The following is a 23,285-nucleotide window of genomic DNA, read 5'->3' as shown; positions in this document are numbered from 1 at the left end:
AACTGAATGATAAGATATCTGAGTGGCAAGTTTTGAGGGAACATAGCTTCTCAGATCATCGCTACATCAGTTTCAGATTGGCTGTTCGTACTTCAAAGACCATATTTCCGCCAAATGTTAGGAAAGCTGATTGGAATAGGTATAGGGAATCGTTCAATTTGATGATACCGGAAATGCCGGAGACAAATATGAGCACTGTGCAAGATATCGAACACGCAGTGGAGCGGATTACGAAGGCCTTCAACATTTCACTGAAAGCTGCTTGCCCTAGAGGAAAGCCAAGGGGAAAAAATCGGCCGCCATGGTGGACTACGGAGTTAAGTAATATGAGGAAATCCTGCAGGAAGCTCTTTAACAAAGCAAAGTCCACAAGAGCTCCGGAGGATTGGGACACTTACAAGATGAATCTGAGAGAATATAAACGAGAACTGAGACGGTCTCAACAAAACTCTTGGGATGATTACTGTAGCAGTATTGAGAATACGTCAGAGGCTTCCAGACTACGGAAGGTACTAGCATCCACTAACACCGCTCCAGGTTTCATTAAAACATCGGAGGGAAATTGGACAACGTCCAGTGAGGAGACGTTGGAGGTACTTTTGGACACACACTTCCCTGGAAATCAGACGGTTGAACCATGTTCCGGCGGTGTAACAGAGGCTTGGCGATCATTTCCTATCGAGGAAATTGTGTCGGAATCTAGAATAAAATGGGCTTTAAATAGCTTTGGACCATTCAAATCCCCCGGACCTGATGGAATTACTCCGGCGGAGTTACAGGCAGTGGCTGAAAGAATTATCCCCTGGTTGACGGTGATATATAAACAATGTGTAAACTTAGCATATATTCCAGAAAAGTGGAGGGAAACAAAAGTCGTCTTCATACCTAAAGCAGGAAAAGCCTCTCACTCGAGTGCGAAGGATTTCCGACCAATCAGCTTATCCTCATTCCTACTTAAGACCCTGGAGAGGATGATAGATATGTATCTTAGAACTAGCGTGGATTCAAGTTTGCTCTCGAAACGACAGCATGCATACTCGAAGGGCAGGTCTACTGAGACCGCATTGCATGAACTGGTCAGCTTTATTGAAAGCTCACTATCTGTCAAAGAATACACAATCGTGGCGTTTCTAGACATCGAAGGGGCGTTCAATAATGTCCATCCGAGCTCGATATTAAATGGACTGACAACTCTGAATGTTGATCCAGGTATACTTAGGCTGTTAGACGAACTTCTAATAAAGAGACGTATTTCAGCCACACTAGGGCAAGCAAACATACAAAGGTATGTGAACAGAGGCACCCCCCAAGGAGGAGTTCTATCACCTCTTCTTTGGAATGTTGCTATAAACAACCTTATGGTTTCAATAGAAAAAGAAAGGATTAGGTATAGGGAATCGTTCAATTTGATGATACCGGAAATGCCGGAGACAAATATGAGCACTGTGCAAGATATCGAACACGCAGTGGAGCGGATTACGAAGGCCTTCAACATTTCACTGAAAGCTGCTTGCCCTAGAGAAAAGCCAAGGGGAAAAATCGGCCGCCATGGTGGACTACGGAGTTAAGTAATATGAGGAAATCCTGCAGGAAGCTCTTTAACAAAGCAAAGTCCACAAGAGCTCCGGAGGATTGGGACACTTACAAGATGAATCTGAGAGAATATAAACGAGAACTGAGAAGGTCTCAACAAAACTCTTGGGATGATTACTGTAGCAGTATTGAGAATACGTCAGAGGCTTCCAGACTACGGAAGGTACTAGCATCCACTAACACCGCTCCAGGTTTCATTAAAACATCGGAGGGAAATTGGACAACGTCCAGTGAGGAGACGTTGGAGGTACTTTTGGACACACACTTCCCTGGAAATCAGACGGTGAACCATGTTCCGGCGGTGTAACAGAGGCTCGGCGATCATTTCCTATCGAGGAAATTGTGTCGGAATCTAGAATAAAATGGGCTTTAAATAGCTTTGGACCATTCAAAGCCCCCGGACCTGATGGAATTACTCCGGCGGAGTTACAGGCAGTGGCTGAAAGAATTATCCCCTGGTTGACGGTGATATATAAACAATGTGTAAACTTAGCATATATTCCAGAAAAGTGGAGGGAAACAAAAGTCGTCTTCATACCTAAAGCAGGAAAAGCCTCTCACTCGAGTGCGAAGGATTTCCGACCAATCAGCTTATCCTCATTCCTACTTAAGACCCTGGAGAGGATGATAGACATGTATCTTAGAACTAGTGTGGATTCAAGTTTGCTCTCGAAACGACAGCATGCATACTCGAAGGGCAGGTCTACTGAGACCGCATTGCATGAACTGGTCAGCTTTATTGTAAGCTCACTATCTGTCAAAGAATACACAATCGTGGCGTTTCTAGACATCGAAGGGGCGTTCAATAATGTCCATCCGAGCTCGATATTAAATGGACTGACAACTCTGAATGTTGATCCAGGTATACTTAGTCTGTTAGACGAACTTCTAATAAAGAGACGTATTTCAGCCACACTAGGGCAAGCAAATATACAAAGGTATGTGAACAGAGGCACTCCCCAAGGAGGAGTTCTATCACCTCTTCTTTGGAATGTTGCTATAAACAACCTTCTGGTTTCTCTAGAAAAAGAAAGGATAAAAGTGGTGGCATACGCAGATGATGTGGCGCTAGCAGTCAGGGGAAAATTCCCATCCACAATCAGAGCTATTATACAGAGAGCTCTCCGGATGACTGAGAAATGGGCGAAAGATAATGGTCTTGGTGTAAATCCAGCAAAGACAGAAATAGTCATGTACTGCAAAGATCGCAAAACTCCCACGGTTAGGCCCATTTCCTTAGGGGGTACTGAAATTCCCTTTGGTGAATGTGCAAAATACCTTGGCGTTATTTTGGACAGGAAGCTGAATTTTAGGCTTAATATTGAAGAGAGGGCGAGAAAAGCCACGGTAGCTTTGTACTCGTGCAAAAAGGCAATAGGGAAAAAGTGGGGACTAAGACCAAAAATTGTGCATTGGCTATACACGGCAGTGGTTAGACCTATAATGCTATATGGTGTTGTAGTCTGGTGGCCGGCACTTCAGAAACCGACTTGTTTAGATAAAGTTCAGCGTATGGCGAGCTTATGTATCTCAGGCGCATTTAGTAAGACAGGAACAGACTCCCTTAATGTCATGCTACATCTATTGCCTTTAGACATTTTGGCCAAACAGTCAGCTGCAACAACGGCTGTGCGGTTGCGCGAGCTATCGCTGTGGTCGGAAAAAATGTACGGTCATAGTTCGGTCCTCAAAGTAATGCCAGATGTGCCTAACGTAGTGGATTACACCCTGGCAAAACCACTTTTCGACAAAAAGTTTGAAACTCTAATTCCCAACAGTGAGGCGTGGTGTACACAGACCCCGGGGAATAAAAGATGTATAGATTTCTATACTGATGGCTCCAAATTGAATGGACAAGTGGGGTTCGGAGTATATTCTAAAGATCTGGAAATTCGAATAGCGAAAAGATTACCTAATCACTGTAGTGTTTTTCAGGCTGAAATATTGGCAATAAGAGAGGTGGTGAATTAGCTGAGAAGTAATGTTCCAACAAATATTGGCATTAATATATACTCAGACAGTCAACCTGCAATAAAATCCTTGGACTCTGTGTTCCTTAACTCAAAAACGGCCATAGACTGCCGCAAATCTCTCAACGAGATGGCTGAGCAGTACAATATTCACCTAATATGGGTGCCTGGTCATAGGAACATACCGGGGAACTGTGAAGCAGATGTGTTAGCAAGGCTAGGAACTACCTTACATATTCCAGGGGAACTAGAATCTGTTGGTATGCCTCTGGCCACCTGCAAGCTCTTACTGCGTGAGAAGGCTGTTATGATGGCCAATATTCGATGGGAAAATTGCAAGGGTTGTAACGACACCAAGCAAATATGGCCCCATTTAAACTTAAACCGCACACTAGATATGCTAGTGTTCTCAAGGCGTCAGATAGCACTCCTAATATCTGCTATAACGGGTCGCTGCCTGATAGGCGAATTTGCAAAAACTATAGGTACGAAGTATAATGACTTTTGTATAAGCTGTCATGACGTGGAGGAAAAGGAATCAATTAAACACCTCTTGTGTGAGTGTCCTGCTTTTTGTGTAAGGCGTAAGTGAATTTTAGGAGCATATAGCTTTAGATTACTGGCTGACCTGGAAAACGTTAACTTAAGCAGTTTGTTACTGTTTTTGGAGCAATCTGGTTGGTTCCACAAAAGTAAATAATAGAGAAGGTTCAGTGGTTAAGACTAGAAGTGCCCATATGTAATAGGTACTTTTAGTTAAATGTGGTATCACAATGGACTGAATAGTCTAAGTGAGCCTGAAATTTAATCGGGCTGCCACTTTAACCTAACCTAACCTAACCTATCTGGCATAGATTTTACAAGATGGCTTATAGTCTCAGGCGGTATTTTCTGCTATTCTTCCAAAAGCACATGTTTTAATCCCTCTTTGCTGGTAATTGAGTGTTTGCGCACATTTCTGTCCAGCAACGCCCATAGATTCTTAATCACATTTAAATCTGGAGGTGTCATTAAATGAGGACAGTTCCAAATTAACCAGGACTGAACTATTGCAGACTTGTGTGGGATCATTATCTTGGTAGTAACGAAATCTGTCACTAATGCCAAGCGAGCTACACGACCGTTGTAGTCATGCTGATGAAGAACGCGGCGAATTGTTTGGGCACTACATGTCTTTCCGATTTCCGTTTCTACTTCAGCAGTAATTTTTGGAGCGGACAACATTGGATTGGCTTTGATTTTACGCACTATAACAGGTTGGCTGATAAGTCCCCGGTCTAACAAAGAAAAACACATTTTTTGTCAAAATTCGTTTTTATTATTCAACATAGTTCCCTTCAAGAGCGATACAACGATTATAACGACCTTGATACCATTTTGGTAGTACTCCTTCGGTTTTGCCTCAAAACAGGCCTCAGTTTCGGCGATCACCTCTTCATTGCAGCCAAATTTTTCCCCTACGAGCATCCTTTTGAGGTTTGAGAACAAGAAAAAGTCGCTGGGGGCCAGATCTGGAGAATACGGTGGGTAGGGAGGCAATTCGAAGCCCAATTCATGAATTTTTGCCATCGTTCTCAATGACTTGTGGCACGGTGCGTTGTCTTGGTGGAACAACACTTTTTTCTTCTTCATATGGGACCGTTTTGCCGCGATTTCGACCTTCAAACGCTCCAATAACGCCATATAATAGTCACTGTTCCACGCTTCGGAGACGGTTCACCGGTCGCTGTCCACTCAGCCGACTGTCGATTGGACTCAGGAGTGTAATGATGGAGCCATGTTTCATCCATTGTCACATATCGACGGAAAAACTCGGGTGTATTACGAGTTAACAGCTGCAAACACCGCTCAGAATCATCAACACGTTGTTGTTTTTGTTCAAATGTGAGCTCGTGCGGCACCCATTTTGCACAGAGCTTCCGCATATCCAAATATTGATGAATGATATGACCAACACGTTCCTTTGATATCTTTAAGGCCTCTGCTATCTCGATCAACTTTATTTTACGATCATTCAAAATCATTTTGTGGATTTTTTGATGTTTTCAGAGTCCGGAAACTCATTATCAAGCCAAGTTTTTGCTTCCACCGTATTTTTTCCTTCAGAAAACAGTATTTTATCAAAACACGAAATTCCTTTTTTTTTTTCATTTTTTCACAATAACAAAAGTTGCTTCACAAAAGACGCTCTATCTCACAAACTAATTGACTTACAGACGTCAAATTTTGACACGAATCATTTGAAGGTGGTACTATATAAAAATAATATGCATTTAATACTAGCGACGCCATCTAACATATGTGTCAGACCGGGAACTTATCAGCCAACCTGTTATAATGCCGTTCAAGCAAACATCATATATTTTTACACACTATTTTATTTCAATTTCAACATAAAGTAATTATTCCATATTTACATCGTGCCCATCAAATGTACAAACGCAGACATCATGTAAGTGCAAATAAAAATAAATGATACCATATAGCAAAATGTAGAACAAGAATCAGGTACATTGATTTTCAATTATACATTCCTTTTTTGTAAAAAAGTTTTGATTGATTTTTTATGTGTGATAGGAGGAGATCTGGTGGTCTAACATTCCATAATTAATATAAAGTCATCCAATACACCGCCAAGATTTTTGCATTTCTTACAAATCCCACAGGAGGTTCTCGCCACAGAGCAGCTTCGTTGGTGGGAGATATTCGACCAAAAGTGGTCGATATTGGCGACAATTTGTGAATTTTTTCCAGAACCACATTTGTCAAAAGTCGGAAAAAATCAGGAAAAAAGAAGAATTGGCTTGAATTCTGTGCAAGGAAAAATTCGTCAGCTTACGACCTTTAGGATAGAAAAATATTAATAAGAGAATACTCCACCACGACACGTGTTCAAGTTTGCTGGCTTACATCACTCAAAAGGCTAATTTCTCTGTGAGAAGAAGTCCATCGAAAACTACAATCCAATAGTCAAAAAGAAATATGTAATAGGACAAAATTACTCATTCTCTAAGCATCCACAAGACTAGGCAGCAACCACATTTTTTAGTCAATCAACGTAAGGCGAGCGAAAATGTTATAAACCTTTCTGCGGAGTGCTAAGCTACCAGCTATATACATGGGAAATAATAAGGTTCTCTCAATCACAGAGACTGTTATAAGGTTCTATCTAAGCATTGAGTTTGTGAATGAAGTGTAATTCTAGTATTAGTATTTATATGATGTACTCTTTTCTGGTTTTGTAATTGCATCATATTGAGAATTTTATTGATTCCATTTTGATCTCTATAAAGTCACTTATAAATGATAATTAAGGTTTTTGTTTTGCTACGGTGTTTCATTTTTCTATTGTTAGCCCTTCTATTTTGAATTTTTTACTTTTTCATTTGAATACCCTACAAACGAAAGTAGGCATATCTCTCTAGTTAGGACATTTCTATTTAACTTAGTTTCAACATATTTTTTTCTTTTAAACCTAAAAATCGGGTGATTCTAGAATTGTTCAATTAAGGGAAATTTATATTAAGATTTCGGATAATGAATCTATATATTTTGTTTATGCATTTGGATATTATATCTTTCTAAAATACCTTTACTTGGATAAACATTGTTATCTTCTAAAGTATGAATTATTTAAATAAATCAAATTTTTATATTATGAAGTGGTGAATTGTATGTGAAGTTTTCCTACAAAAACGATGAGCGAAAATAAGTTGGTTTCTGAGCTTCCGGTTTTTGGGTTCTAAAAATTGTGTGCCATAAGAACCAATGACAGGGTGGGTTTAGAGGCAGGTACTCCAATCAACACCAGCAGTAGCCATTAGATATATGAAATTTAGTCAATGCCAATTTGTGTAGTTTTTTTTCAGATATCTTGATAACTATATTCTTCGGGGCTTTGTTTTATTTTATCTAGTATCGCTGGGTCCATTTGTAACGTTAAATTAAACAGGGAGTCTAAATATTATTGTGTAATGTTGAACTGGAGTTCTGTAGTGGTGGGAAACGAACCCCCCAACCGACTTATTGGCTAGCTCAATGATGGCTCCCGCTTTTCTCACTAGCTCGGTTTTCTCCTATATTAAAATGGATATTTCTTTGAAATAATTTATAAACACATTCGTTTTCATTCACTTGTTATTTATTTATTTTGACTATATACAATAACACTAAAAGGTATATGCCGATTTTTCATTATCACTTGAGTTGTTCTTGTTGTTTTTTGTTGAACGTTTTTTCTAACATTGATTTTATATATGTCAAATTGTCTGCTAAATTTACTTTTTATTAATATTATTTATAATTTATTGTTATATGCCAAATTTTATTTTTGATTTTATTTTGCATGTTTGTTTTGTTATTTGCTTATCGTTTGCATTTTGCGTTCTTTTCTTTCTTGCCTACTCTTCCAGATACAAGCATGAGTCGTGAAAGCGATGACAATTTGAGTTCAATCAATTCACAATACACAGGTAATTATTGTTATTTTTTAATAATTATTACATTACATTATTTTTTTAATAATTAATATAGAATATATACATATATCATAATATCTTCATTTCTTATAAAATTATACAACGTTATTTTTTTTTAATTTGTATTTACTACTTACTTTAATTTCGTTGGATGACCTTTTCATTGGATACAACTGGCGTGGTTTAAAATGATTTAAAATTTTCATAACCGATAAAAATCAAACGCACATTTCATCCCATTAAATTATATAACCGTTAAAACAGCGTTCATGGGGATTAGATACTACATTTTTTTAATCACATCTTCATTTTATAGAATTTTATGACATTTTAATTATACCAAACGTCGAATAACTTGTTTTAGTGCAATAAAATGTAGGGTAAATACGATAATACAGCTTACTTTTATATTAGGCTAACTCAACATAGTAAGATGATTTCCAATTCAATGATGTATTGGTCAATCCTATCATAACTTATTAAGAAAGCAAATAAGAACCAGTACTTACTATACGTACCTCCATATAATATTCAAAAGAGTTTGGCAAGATCTTCTGAATCTGAGTCATACTATGAAGATGTGGTGTGGTTAATTAAGTAGTTAGTAAATTGATTTTCATTTTAAATTCTATAGGTTATTTTAATAGGCTTTATTATATCGCAATACTTGCGTGCAAACTTAACTATTAACTCTTACCCCCATTTTCATGAAGCTCTGTTAGTGCTACGTTAGCTAACGAACTTTTAAACCGAGATATCTACATATCTGTCATCTTGCGTATATATTCCATATGCCAGTTAGAAACTTAACTGCTGAAAATTTTTCAGTTAATGTTAACCGGAGAAAAGATATTTCCAGTTTTCTTTCTGTTAACTGCCAGTTAAAGCCTAACGGAGCTACATGAAAATGGCCATTAACAGAAAAAATATTACCAAAATATTTCCAATTAAAGAGTGAAGTGGAAAATTTTTTCAATTAATAAATTAATTGATACTATTAACTTTTTAAGCAAGATAGAAACATTAAGTTAATTTATTGAATGATTGAAAATTTTAACTTTTTAATTTAAAAATTGATACAATTAACTATTTAATGAAACTCGGAAGGCTAAGTAAAATAAAAAAGGTGATCGCAATTTTGTTTTAATTTTTAATTAAAATTTACTTCAAACCAGTGTTTGAATTTTGCTCAAAAATGAGCTGAAAAACATAAAAACCCTCTTTTATTTGAGTGCCGGAGCACACATGAAGCTCGACACTTTAAAAGGAGCGTGCCGAAATGACAGCTCCGCTCACAACTGCCAATGAGCAGCTCTTTTCAAAATCTCGTAGAAGTGTTCAATAAAATGAGGCTTGTTTTGAATTTTGTATACATAACTGAGATATCATATTGTTAATTATAAATATTTTTCTAGGGAAACAATTGGAAATAAAAATAAATAATAAACAACTATTGGAAAAGCAGGAAAACATTTGGAAATAAAAAAATATGAGAGTATGTGAAAAAGTTTAACAAAATACATAATAACCCCCATATTCATGAAAGTTAACGTAAACGTTAAATCTACTATTATCATACAAATTCCTTCGATAAAATGTCAGTAAATTATTGTGTATACACTCTTAGAAAAATATGTTTTTCATATATTCCGATATAAACAAAATGGGTTTCGGGCACATTTTAAAACAATATATTTAAGTGCAAACATGTAATGTTCCTAAACTAACACTAAATGTTTAGGACATCTATGCTAATATGTTGGAATATATTATGTTTGGGTCATGAATGTTTCATAAAAATCATATGTGTGAATGCAAACATGTATAAATTTACAAATTTCGACTAAACATACATATGTTGTGATATTTTATTCAAAGCGACAGAGAGAGTATAGAGAAAGAAATAGAGATGCAAACCGGGAGAGTTGACAAAAGATATCAACATAACACAGCAAAAGAATCAAAAGAGAACAATTTCTGTGAAACCGCTTGTATGTTGTTTTATGATAAGGCCAAAAATTTGATATGCTTAAGTCTAAATATTATATAATTTGAATAAAGAGAATGGAAATTCGCAACCAAGAGAATAGACATTTGAAAAACAAACAGCATATATTTTCGCCTTGAGAGCAGCATTTTATGTTATGTATGTGTGGACATGTGTTTTGTTTATCATTTTGGCATTATGGACACAATTTTTTTCTTGGTTCGTTAAAAGAAATCAGGGGTCTTCATAAAAATAACGAAAGGGCACTATACTCTTTTTAGAGTTGGGACAGTAAAATGAAATAAGGAGGAAATAGTGAAGTTTAGTTCCTCTTTATTAATAAGTAGTCCACGAGGAGTTGACGGACACCTTCAAATATAAAAGCGGGCATTAAGTTCGAGTTTTGCAGCTAAAACAATTTAAAAAGTTTATTTTCTTTAAAATGAATTATTAAAGAAAAATAAAAGGCATTTTAGAACGCCTAAATAAATTTATGTTTATATTATAAAATTATTTATGTATGTTTATACTCGACTCCATGTTCTTCTTTTGTTAGAGTTTTTGAATTCCTTCCAAATTTTAAAGTTTTGTATCAAAAACAGTTTTTTGTTACAACATTGTTATTTTTGCAATAAAAAAATAATATTTTATCCAAAAATCAGTCAATTTCGTTTATATCAAGCACTGTTACTGACTATAAATCTTTAATAACCCACATTTCGAAGTTTCATTATAAAAATTTAATATAGTATAAATATAAATGTGTAAATTAAAAAAAAAGTGTTCGGTCGGAGCAGGGATTGAACCCACGACCCTTTGCATGCAAGGCAGACATGCTAACCACTGCTCCACGTGCTCCACGTGCTCCACAAATGTATGTTTCTGTTAAATAATGTTATGTTTGCATGGGCTCGTGGGCGCTGCAAACTGCTGGTGACTATAACAGCTACGTAGCCCAGTGGATAGTGTGTTGGCTTACAAACTGTATGGTCCTCGGTTCGATTCTCCGTGCAGGCGAAAGGTAAAATTTAAATAATTTATAAAAGTGAATAATTTCTTCAACATTATTTGTATTACAGAAAAAGGTGCCAAGAACTAAAATATTTCGTGGAAGTGAATATTACGAGTATGTTAGGGAAGGAGCACAATCGTCTTTGGGAAAAATTCTTCCAAGCATATAATATTTTTGGGCTCAAAATGCTTCCAAACATATAATATGTTCACATAAAACAAACATATTAATGTTTCGGCAGTATCCAATAATATGTGCTTCCTGCAAAATATGTTTGGAACATATGTTAAAGAAGCGATTTTTTTTTTTTTGAGGGTGTATGAGCATAAATGTAGAGCGTCCCGGAAGGCGGTAATCGTCCATCTACGACCCATTAAAAGAAAAAGGTTTAAAAAACAATCAAGAAATTGTGGCATCTCCTTAACAACTGACTCTCGATGTTGTTGAAATATGTGGTATTGACACTTACATATAAAATTTACAAAAGCTTTAATATCGGAAATTAAGAAAAATTTTGTCTGCAAAGAAATTTTTGCACGTACAAAAATGTATATTGATAATTCGCCGTTGTCATATTTTCAAACCAATGAAGAGACTGGTAAATCTGTTTGCAAAAAATGTAATCGACCAATGAAATCATTAAAACTTTCAAATCTAAAGCGGCATCTTTTACAAATTCATCAAATAAAATGCGATGAGAAGCAAATAAAAGTTGCACTAAATGAAGAAAAATTGACAAGAGCTTTCATTGGACCACAGAAAACGGAATACCATTTAATTTTCTAGACTCTCCAGATAGGAAAAATATTTTGGATCCTATATATGAAGGTCTCGGAAATGTCGATAACGAAAGGACAATATTTTTACTAGAAAATGTATAAAATATACATTATTTTCTGTTACTTAGTTTGTTTTTTGTTTTATTTATATAACAGGTTGGCTGATAAGTCCCCGGTCTGACACATAGATGGCGTCGCTAGTATTAAATTCATATTATTTTTATATAGTACCAACCTTCAAATGATTCGTGTCAAAATTTGACGTCTGTAAGTCAATTAGTTTGTGAGATAGAGCGTCTTTTGTGAAGCAACTTTTGTTATTGTGAAAAAAATTGAAAAAAAGGAATTTCGTGTTTTGATAAAATACTATTTTCTGAAGGGAAAAAATACGGTGGAAACAAAAACTTGGCTTGATAATGAGTTTCCGCACTCTGCCCCAGGGAAATCAACAATAATTTATAGGTATGCAAAATTCAAGTGTGGTGAAATGAGCACGGGGGATGGTGATGGAACGCAGTGGACGCCCGAAAGAGGTGGTTACCGACGAAAACATAAAAAAACGGCAAAACGGTCCCATATGAAGAAGAAAAAAGTGTTGTTCCACCATGACAACGCACCGTGCCACAAGTCATTGAGAACGATGGCAAAAATTCATGAATTGGGCTTCGAATTGCTTCCTCACCCACCATATTCTTCAGATCTGGCTCCCAGCGACTTTTTCTTGTTCTCAGACTTCAAAAGGATGCTCGCAGGGAAAAAATTTGGCTGCAATGAAGAGGTGATCGCCGAAACTGAGGCCTATTTTGGAGCAAAATCGAAGGATACTACCAAAATGGTATCAAAAAATTTGAAGGTCGTAATAATCGTTGTATCGCTCTTGAAAGGAACTATGTTGAATAATAAAAACGTATTTTGACAAAAAATGTGTTTTTCTTTGTTAGACCGGGAACTTATCAGCCAACCTGTTATGTGCAATAAAACAAATGAATTAAAAACATACATAGTGGCTTATTATCTTGGTTTAATATTTAGAGGGTTACATACAAACTGTATACGAACACAATTAAAAACTCAAATCAGAACTCACAACGTGTTTGTCCGTTTCCATTCATTTCATTTGTATTTCAACTTAAAAAAACACATATGGCATCACCAATTTCAATTTCTGCAAAGATAATTGAGTATAACAAGATTAAGCATTGTGCTCTTATCAAGAGAAGACAAATGTCAAGGTGTAGAGGGCTATGAGAAAAAATATTGTTTTATTTGTCAATTTTTTCCAAAGCACCTCTGCCCAAGAATAGATTTAAACGGCAATATTCACATAAAATCATAATGAATATTTGCTTTAAAATACACATACGTTTTATTTTAATTTTCTACAATCGTTTTGGTACTGCTTTTGTGGGTTTTTATTCAGAAATTTATGAAAAACACAAATGTTATGATATTTTCCGACGCAAACGGCAGTACATTTGAGAGACACGTCGACGCAAACTTTATGATATTTTGTTGGCAGAGTCCTCTGGTGCTTCAGTTTTGCTATGACAAGACTGCATCTTCTTCTCAATTATCTTTGATTTCTGTCATAGATACTACTACATATTTTTTCTGTCACTTATGAAAGAGTTGTGTGAGCAAGAGTTTTTCATCTAAATTAGCTCGTAAAGAGACTGTTTTTCAGTGCCGCTCTTTCATTTTGGCATTTTATTCATACACCCTCAAAAAAAATCGCTTCTCTAACATATGTTCCAAACATATTTTACAGGAAGCACATATATTATTGGATACTGCCTAAACATTAATATGTTTGTTTTATGTGAACATATTATATGTTTGGAAGCATTTTGAGCCCAAAAATATTATATGCTTGGAAGAATTTTCCCCAAAGAAGATTGTACTCATTCCCTCACATAATTTTCACTTCCACGAAATTTTTTAGTTCTTGTCACCTTTTTCTGTAATACAAATAATGATGTAATCGAAATGGACTGAGCTTTTGGAAAAAATAATATTTATTCATTGCAAAAATAACAATTTTGTAACAAAAAACTGTTTTTGGTATAAGAGTTTGAAATTTTGGAAGAAATTCAAAAAATTTTGGAATTATTTGAACGAGAAACAAAAGAAGAAGTCGAGTATAAACATACATAAATAATTTTATAATATACACATAAATTTATTTAGGCGTGGACAGTTTTTTACTAGCATTTAACACCATTTCATTCAAAACTGATCGTGGTTTGTACTTAATTTCGTTTTTATACCCTGCGCCACACTGTGGAACAGGGTATTATAAGTTAGTGCATATGTTTGCAACACCCAGAAGGAAAAAATGCTCAGGGTGGGCTCCTGAGTCGATATAGCCATGTCCGTCTGTCCGTGAACACATTTTTGTAATCAAAGTCTAGGTCGCAGTTTTAGTCCAATCGACTTCAAATTTGGCACAAGTATGTGTTTCGGCCAGAAGCCAGAGTTTTACCCTAATTTGCTTAAAATTTTGCACAAGAAGAACAATTAGTACTGTAGTCAAGTGTGCCAAATTTTATTGAAATCGGTTCAGATTTAGATATAGCTCCCATATATATCTTTCGCCCCATATGGACTACTACGGTCCCAGAAGCCAGAGTTTTACCCCAATTTGATTGAAATTTTGCACAGGGAGTAGAATTAGCATTGTAGCTATGCGTGCTTAATTTGGTTGAAATCGGTACAGATTTAGATATTGCTCCCATATATAGCTTTCGCCCGATTTACACTCATATGACCACAGAGGCCAATTTTTTGCTCCGATTTAGTTGAAATTTTACACAGGGAGTAGAATTAGCATTGTAGCTAAGCGTGCCAAATTTGGTTGAAATCGGTTCAGATTTAGATATATCTCCCACATATAGCTTTCGCCCGATTTACACTCATATGACCACAGAGGCCAATTTTTAACTCCGATTTAATTGAAATTTTGCACAGGGAGTAGAATTAGCATTGTAGCTATGCGTGCCAAATTTGGTTGAAATCGGTTCAGAGTTAGATATAGCTCCCATATATATGTTTTTCTGATTTCGAAAAAAATGGTCAAAATACCAAAATTTTCCTTGTTAAATCGCCACTGCTTAGTCGAAAAGTTGTAAAAATGACTCTAATTTTCCTTAACTTCTATGACATATATATCGAGTGCACTGAAAAAACAGTGAATCCTTTTCCATTGAAAAATGAACTAAACTGTAGTAATATTGACCATGATTTAGCCCTTAAGATTTTTTTCAACTTGTCTAGTTTATAATTCTCTTAAATTTTAGTTCATCTATAACATTGTATTTTAGTGCATTTTTACAACACCATAAGATTTATATACCCCTACAAAGTTAAAAAGTCAGTATTATTGTGGTTTACTTGCTTATTTTTTGGTTAACAGTCTCTTTGAAATGTCGACGACTAAACTATTTTTAAATCAATCATTCCACAGTACAGAGAAATTAAATAATTAAAGGAACAACAAACAGTTTTACTATTATAAAAATTTTCATACATTAAAATTAAACTTTCTTTAAGCAAAAGTACTTTATTATAAAAACTTATGATGAAAGTTCTTAATACAATGTTTTTTGTGAATAAAAATTATGACCACGTGGAACAGAGAGTAGTTCATTTGAACTCGCTGTTTGGACATTTTGACTTATCCTTTTTTTATTCATCGTAGGTAATGTTTTCACATATCTTGCTGGAAAAAAATGGAAGCAATAATGAAAATTGTTAAAAATTAACACCATGTAATGAAATATAATTTTTTAATTCATCATTTTAGCTTGTAACTTACCATATTTAGGGGCATTTTATCAAATGGTGTATGGAATTCAACTTTTCTTTGGAAAATGTATCTCATAAAATTTGTACCTGAAACAATTAGAGAAATAATGAAGTATTCTATATAAACTCATAAAACTGTGTTGTTATCGATGTGAAGGATATAATAAAATAAATATTCTAGTTGAAAGAAAGCCAAAGTTTTAATATAAAACTTACCAATTCTGTATTAAATTGCACGCTGAGGGGAAATATAAAAAGTTGTCCAAATTTATATGGGTTACTCTGAAATTAAATATTTATTTTTTACATAAAATAAAATTATTAAATAGGTTTCCAAAAAATCTAATGAAAAAAATAATAATATGCATAAAAAAAACCAAATATTCTGGTTAACCCCAGACAGTCATCATTCGTCAAAATGACGACACATAATTTCATTTTCGATTTAAAATGCATTTTAGTCTATTGGGAAATGGTAAATGTAAGTTATACTAATTCGACCGTTTTATGAAGCTTTGTTTTATACTAATTAAAACCAAATTGAATAAGAAAATAAATTCAAGTTTCGCTCACGATGAAAATTATAGCGTCTTGAAATGAGCCGTAGTCAAAATGACGAAGGATGACGTTAATGTACAAAAACTAAGGATGGCTGTCCAGGGTTAAAAGAAAGTTAAAGAATACTTACCAATTCACTATTAAATTACAAGCAAAGGAGTACTAAAAATGTTTCCAAATTTTTAAGGGGTTATTCTGAAATTAAATATTTGGTTTTTACATTAAAAATATTACATTGGTTTCCAAAAAATTTTATTAAAGAAATATTAAAATAAGGTATTAAAAACCTGTAATTTTGATGATAAAAAGGTAAATATTCTAGTTGAAAGAAAGCCAATTTGTAAAAGAAAACTTACCAATTCTCTATTTTTTAAATTTGTTCGAATCCATCTGGAGTTGCTCTGAAATTAAATATTGCTTTTACAACAAAGAAAAATATTAAACTGGTATCCAAAAAAATTAATTAATAATAATATACATAAAAAATATTATTTTTAAAAGAAAGCCATATTAAAAAAAATACTTACCAATTTATGACTAAACTATACGCTGAGATATAACAAAAATTTTCCAAATTCATCTGGAATTGAATATTAATTTTTTACATTAAATAATAAAAATTCCAATACACTTTCAATTTCAACATATTTTCCTAAATATTCTTAATAACTTTTTTCTAAACCACCGATAATATATTAATAACTTTCATTTAAAAGGCTTAATAAACAAACACCAAAAATCTAAAATATTCCATGCCTTTATATTCCCTTGTTGCATACCTGCTTAAAAGATGCAACAACCCACGCCAACGCCAACTATACAACTGAAGCATGCCAAACAAAGCCAAAACATTCCTACAACAACAAAAACACATGTGCCTTTATTGAAAACAACACCTCATCCAGCCAAATAAACCATCCGCGAATAACAAACACACACACACAAACCACTAAATGAACAAAAATAAAAACAACCCCACGCTCATGTATACACAACAAAACTCAAGTAACATCATCTTTACATTAATCACATTCCACTATGCCGATAAAGATCTCTGTACTATGCATTAGTTCATCGCATCTGCTGACAATTTACTCTAAGAATAATATTCGTAAAGGCACACCAGTTTATGAACGATGAAACGCTTAACTTAAAATTTGCAAAATTTTCATGAAATGTTATCTACCATTTTTGACGAAAATGGCTATAAATTTAATTACATGTGAACTAAAAATATTTCATTGTGTAATTTTTTACCAACAATTATTAACAATAGGAATTGTCAGTAAGAAATTCCTATCCACTTTCAAGTTCATTTTACGTAAAAAAATATTTTCTCATACAAAAAAACCTTATAGTAAATTGCACTTATTATTTAGAAAATACTTTACATTTCACAAGTAGTTTTATAGCATGACAAACGAATTTTTAACTACTAGTTAAGAAATTTTTTAAGGAAATTTCCATCGTATTTTGTAGGCCATGAACTAAACGATTGCTACTTAGAATTTGTAAAATTTCCTTTCGAGTAGTTAATTTTCGTTGAAGATACGAAAAATGAACTAAAATTCTGGAAAATTCTTGTAATAAATTATTGTAAAAATCTTCTTAAATTTACGAGACACTTTTTTCTGTGTGATAAATCATAAATAAACTTTTGCGAAGTTTCCTTAAAATGGCTTCAGATTTAAATGTTTCCCATATTTTTTTACTAACATTGTGTTCCACCCTAGTGCATTAGCCGACTTAAATTTTGAGTCTATAGATTTTGTAGAAGTCTATCAAATTCTGTCCAGATCGAGTGATATTTAAATGTATGTATGTGGGACAAACCTTTATATATAGCCCCCAACACATTTGACGGATGTGATATGGTATCGAAAATTTTGATCTACAAAGTGGTGCAGGGTATAATATAGTCGGCCCCGCCCGACTTTAGACTTTCCTTACTTGTTATTCGTAAAGATGGGTACTATGTTAGGTTTTCGAGTTGAAAATCACTTTATTTTCGGGATTACTTTTTCTGAAATAATCAATATTTTAAATGAAAACATACATATTCCTGTAACTTCGTGCCTGAATCTAGAGGAACAAGAAACTCCACATCACTTGAGTTAATCTATCTGCTTTATATTGAACTGTTTTAATAAAGTAACCACGAAAATTTCAACGCGAAAAGCGAACATAGTACTTACCTTAATACAAAAAATTACTATAGAGTAACCACTGACGATAAATGCTATTATTTGTGGACTCATTTTTATGAGTTTCTCTATAAAGGATGGATAAACTGAAGGAAGATAGCTGATACGATTTGCTCAATGAAAAAAGGTTTTGGAATGAATGTGTTTGTTATACTTTTCGGTCCGGAGGAAAATAAGTCCAACAAAACACGTTGGACTCAAAAGAGCAAAGGGGTTACTGCGTTTCCCAACATCGTGTTATTTGATGAACTCGGCGGCAGTCATACACTGAAAAAACAGTGAACCCTTTTCCATTGCAAAATGAACTAAACTGTAGTAATATTGACCATGATTTAGCCCTTAAGATTTTTTTCAACTTGTCTAGTTTATAATTTTCTTAAATTTTAGTTCATCTATAACATTGTAGTTTAGTTCATTTTTACACCACTATAAGATTTATATACCCCTACCAAGTTAAAAAGTCAGTATTATTTTGGTTTACTTGCTTATTTTGTGGGAAATCCGATAATAAAAATTGGTTAAAAGTCTCTTTAAAATGTCGACGACTAAACTATTTTTAAATCAATCATTCCACAGTACAGAGAAATTAAATAATTAAAGGAACAACAAACCGTTTTACTATTATGAAAATTTTCATACATTAAAATTAAACTTTCTTTAAGCAAAAGTACTTTATTATAAAAACTTATGATGAAAGTCCTTAATACAATGTTTTTTCTGAATAAAAATTATGACCACGTGGAACAGAGAGTAGTTCATTTGAACCCGCTGTTTGGACATTTTGACTTATACTTTTTTCATTCATATCTTGCTGGAAAAAATGGAAACAATAATGAAAATTGTTAAAAATTAACACCATGTAATGAAATATAATTTTAATTCTTCATTTTAGCTTGTAACTTACCATATTTGGGACATTTTATCAAATGGTGTTGTTTATGCCAATATCGGTAAACTAACATAAATTGGATTGAATAATAATCGTAAATAATTTATTGTCCCAGATATATTAATTCCCAAAAACACGTTCTAAAATCCCCAATCGATTATTAGTACGTCAATGACATTTAATATTTTTTAACGAAATTATCGACAAACTATCATACCGAGATACAACTTCCGCCATAAAATCCTAAAAAGGAATACCTCGTTGTTCTGCTGTAACTATCGTACTGGTAAGATCGACAATCCTAAGAAAATAAAATCCAAAATTGTTTACAAAATCACAATATTTTGTTTCCATTTATTCCTCTCATTCTATTGTCCAATCTACACTTCGCAATCATAAAACCATCTGGAGTGAAAAGTTCCACTCTAAATATCTTTCGAGATTGTGGTCCTGTTTTTGCTTTGTACCTCCTTTTGAATACTCTCAGCTCTTCTCCAAATATATTGTGCTCCCGTGCTCCATAAACAGGTGTAAGGAATCTAACTCTTCTTTGGAAAACGTATCTCATAAAATTTGTACCTGAAACAATTAGAGAAATAATGAAGTATTCTAAATAAACTCATAAAATTGTGTTGTAATCGATGTGAAAGATATAATAAAATAAATATTCTAGTTGAAAGAAAGCCAAAGTTTTAATATAAAACTTACCAATTCTCTATTAAATTGTACGCTGAGGGGAAATATAAAAAAGTTGTCCAAATTTATTTGGGTTACTCTGAAATTAAATATTTATTTTTTACATTAAATAAAATTATTAAAAAGGTTTTCAAAAAATCTAATGAAAAAAATAATAATATGCATAAAAAACCAAATATTCTTGATATCCCTAGACAGTCATCATTCGTCAAAATGACGACACGTAATTTCATTTTCGATTTAAAATGCATTTTAGTCCATTGGGAAATGGTAAATTTAAGTTATACTAATTGGACCATTTTATGAATTTTTGTTTTATACTACTTAAAACCAAATTGAATAAGAAAATAAATTCAAGTTTGGTTCACTTTTTCGCTCACGATGAAAATTATAGCGTCTTGAAATCAGCCGTAGTCAAAATGACGAAGGATGACGTTAATGTACAAAAAATAAGGATGACTGTCCAGGGTTAAAAGAAAGTTAATGAATCCTTACCAATTCACTATTAAATTACAGGCAAAGGAGTACTAAAAATTTGTCCAAATTTTTAAGGGGTCATTCTGAAATTAAATATTTGTTTTTACATTAAAAATTTTACATTGGTTTCCAAAAAATTTGATTAAAGAAATACTAAAATAAGGTATTAAAAACCTGTAATTTTGATGATAAAAAGGTCATAAAAACGTAAATATTTTAGTTGAAAGAAAGCCAATTTTGAAAAGAAAACTTACCAATTCTCTATTTTTTAAATTTGTTCAAATCCATCTGGAGTTGCTCTGAAATTAAAAAATTAATTAACAAATAATAGTATACATAAAAAATATTCTTTTTAAAAGAAAGTCATATTAAAAAAATACTTAACAATTTATGAATAAACTATACGCTGAGATGTAACAAAAATTTTCCAAATTCATCTGGAATTGAATATTAATTTTTTACATTGAATAATAAAAATTTCAATACACTTTCAATTTCAACATTTTTTCCCAAATATTCTTAGTAACTTTTTTCTAAACTACTGATCATCATTTCGCCATCTTATATCTCATCCATATATTCCATGCCTATATTCCCTTGTTGCATACCTGCTTAAAAGATGCAACAACCCACGCCAACGCCAACTATACAACTGAAGCATGCCAAACAAAACCAAGCAAAGCCAAAACATTCCTACAAAAACACATGTGCCTTTATTGAAAACAACACCTCATCCAGCCAAATAAACCATCCGCGAATAACAAACACACACATACAACCCACTAAATTAACAAAAATAAAAACAACCCCACGTTCATGTATACACAACAAAACTCAAGTAACATCATCTTTACATTAATCACATTCCACTATGCCGATAAATATGTCTGTACTATGCATTAGTTCATCGCATCTGCTGACAATTTACTCAAAGAATAATATTCGTAAAGTCACTCCAGTTTATGAACGATGAAACGTTTAACTTAAAATTTTCATGAAATGTTATCTATCATTTTTGACGAAAATGTCTATAAATTTAATTACATGTGAACTAAAAATATTTCATTGGGTAATTTTTTACCAACAATTATTAACTATAGGAATTGTCAGTAAGAAATTGCTATCCACTTTCAAGTTAATTTTTCGTAAAAAAATATTTTCTCATACAAAAAAATCTTATAGTAAATTGCGCTTATTATTTAGAAAATACTTTACATTTCACAAGTAGTTTTATAGCATAACAAACGAATTTTTAGCTACCAGTTAAGAAATTTTTTAAAGAAATTTCCATCGTATTTTGTAGGCCATGAACTAAACGATTGCTACTTAGAATTTGTAAAATTTCCTTTCGAGTAGTTAATTTTCGTTGAAGATACAAAAAATGAACTAAAATTCTGGAAAATTCTTGTAATAAATTATTGTAAAAATCTTCTTAAATTTACGATACACTTTTTTTCTGTGTAGGTAGAAAATAATTATTGAACTGAATCCAGTTGATTGAGAAATATAAATAGTAAAACTGAATAGTGTTTTAACCCATTTCGCTAAGCTATTCGATTTTTCTAAAAGCTCTGTTAGTGCTTCGAAGTTGTAAACCGTACTATAGACAAAAGTTGCAGTTTCCAAAAAAACGATTTAGAACCACTGTGCGCCGTTCGGACTCGGCTATAAAAAGGAGGTCTCTTGTCGGGCAGCACTCAGTGATAAGATAGAAGTACACACCACTGTGGTATCACAATGGACTGAATAGTCTAAGGCTATGGTCACACTAGGCAAATGTTTGACAAAAATTAGTGTCAAACATTTTTCCAGAACCATTTTCCATATATCAGGATACGGTTTTTGAAAAATAATCAAACCATTATATATTCAATATGAGCTAAAAATGTCTGTTGGTTTGGCTGTGGCGGCAGATTCTTTTTTGATTTATGTCAAATATTTGCCTAGTATAACCAAAGCATAAGTGAGCCTGATATATCGGGCTGCTACCTAACCTAACCTATAGTGAGAAGTTCCCTCCATAAATGTTGCCAATATTTTTCTTGCCCTTGTCCCCAAATTAGGACGCTTCTGTCCCCAAAAATCCCCAATTTCTCCCAAAAATCGCCAATAAAGGTTGGTACTAAGTTCGAGTTTAGTCGCTAAAATCAAAAATAAATCAATACAAAAACATAAAATTATACCTCTTTGATGCAAATTTTATCATAACTTGAGAGGAAATAGAAAGAATATTAAGATATTTAAATTTAAAAAATTTACCCAAATTTAAGAAAAGTCCCCACCAAACCCCAAGCACCCAACTCAAAATGTTCGTTCCTATTCACGAAAAATATCTCCAATTTGGGGAAAATCCCCAAATACTGGCAACACTGGTCATGGAAGTGAGAAAAATGTGAGGGAATATATCTTCTTTGGGAGAAAATTCTTCTAAGCATATAATATTTGTGGGTTCAAAATGTTTCCAAACATATTATATGTTCACATAATAACATATAAATTTTTGGAAGACAACATTATTGAATTTGGATGGAAAAATACATAATGTTTGGAATTTAGACCACCCAAACATATCATATTGTTTAGACCAATATGCTTTCAAACATATTATATATTGGAACACCCAGAAAAAAGTGACCCCTTCTTTAAGTTAAAATGAACTCATTGTGAAGAAAGTTGAACTTCGTATAGCGCCAAAGACATTTTTATTTGTTTGAACGATGTGATTTTCGTAGAAATTAGGAATAATGCATTCCATATATTAGTTAACATTTTCCTATATGTATATACCACTATACTACAGAATGAAAAAATTTAACTAATTTGAATTCATATATGGAA

At 33.3% G+C, this 23,285-nt stretch overlaps 1 protein-coding gene and 1 long non-coding RNA gene across 3 annotated transcripts in view; one reads left to right on the top strand and one right to left on the bottom strand.

Annotated features, from left to right (window-relative positions):
• The window catches only part of CLIP-190 (Cytoplasmic linker protein 190), a 316,617-nt gene that overhangs the window by 116,377 nt on the left and 176,955 nt on the right, over positions 1–23,285 (top strand). For both annotated transcript variants that reach the window (XM_075295900.1, XM_075295899.1), the window contains exon 2: positions 7,976–8,035. In XM_075295900.1, coding sequence (XP_075152015.1) covers positions 7,976–8,035 — 60 coding nt within the window. The remainder of the gene's footprint in view (positions 1–7,975; positions 8,036–23,285) is intronic.
• On the bottom strand, positions 15,320–16,593 carry LOC142223804 (uncharacterized). The gene is made up of 5 exons (XR_012718902.1): positions 16,538–16,593; positions 16,312–16,376; positions 15,840–15,905; positions 15,634–15,710; positions 15,320–15,537 (listed from the first exon to the last, which is right to left on the bottom strand). It is a non-coding gene; the product is annotated as an uncharacterized LOC142223804 (long non-coding RNA).

Source organism: Haematobia irritans, chromosome 2 (genome assembly GCF_050003625.1).
Source record: "Haematobia irritans isolate KBUSLIRL chromosome 2, ASM5000362v1, whole genome shotgun sequence".
NCBI classification, from domain to species: domain Eukaryota; kingdom Metazoa; phylum Arthropoda; class Insecta; order Diptera; family Muscidae; genus Haematobia; species Haematobia irritans.
Note: the sequence above shows the minus strand (reverse complement) of the source record. Positions and strands in the feature narration are given on the sequence as shown.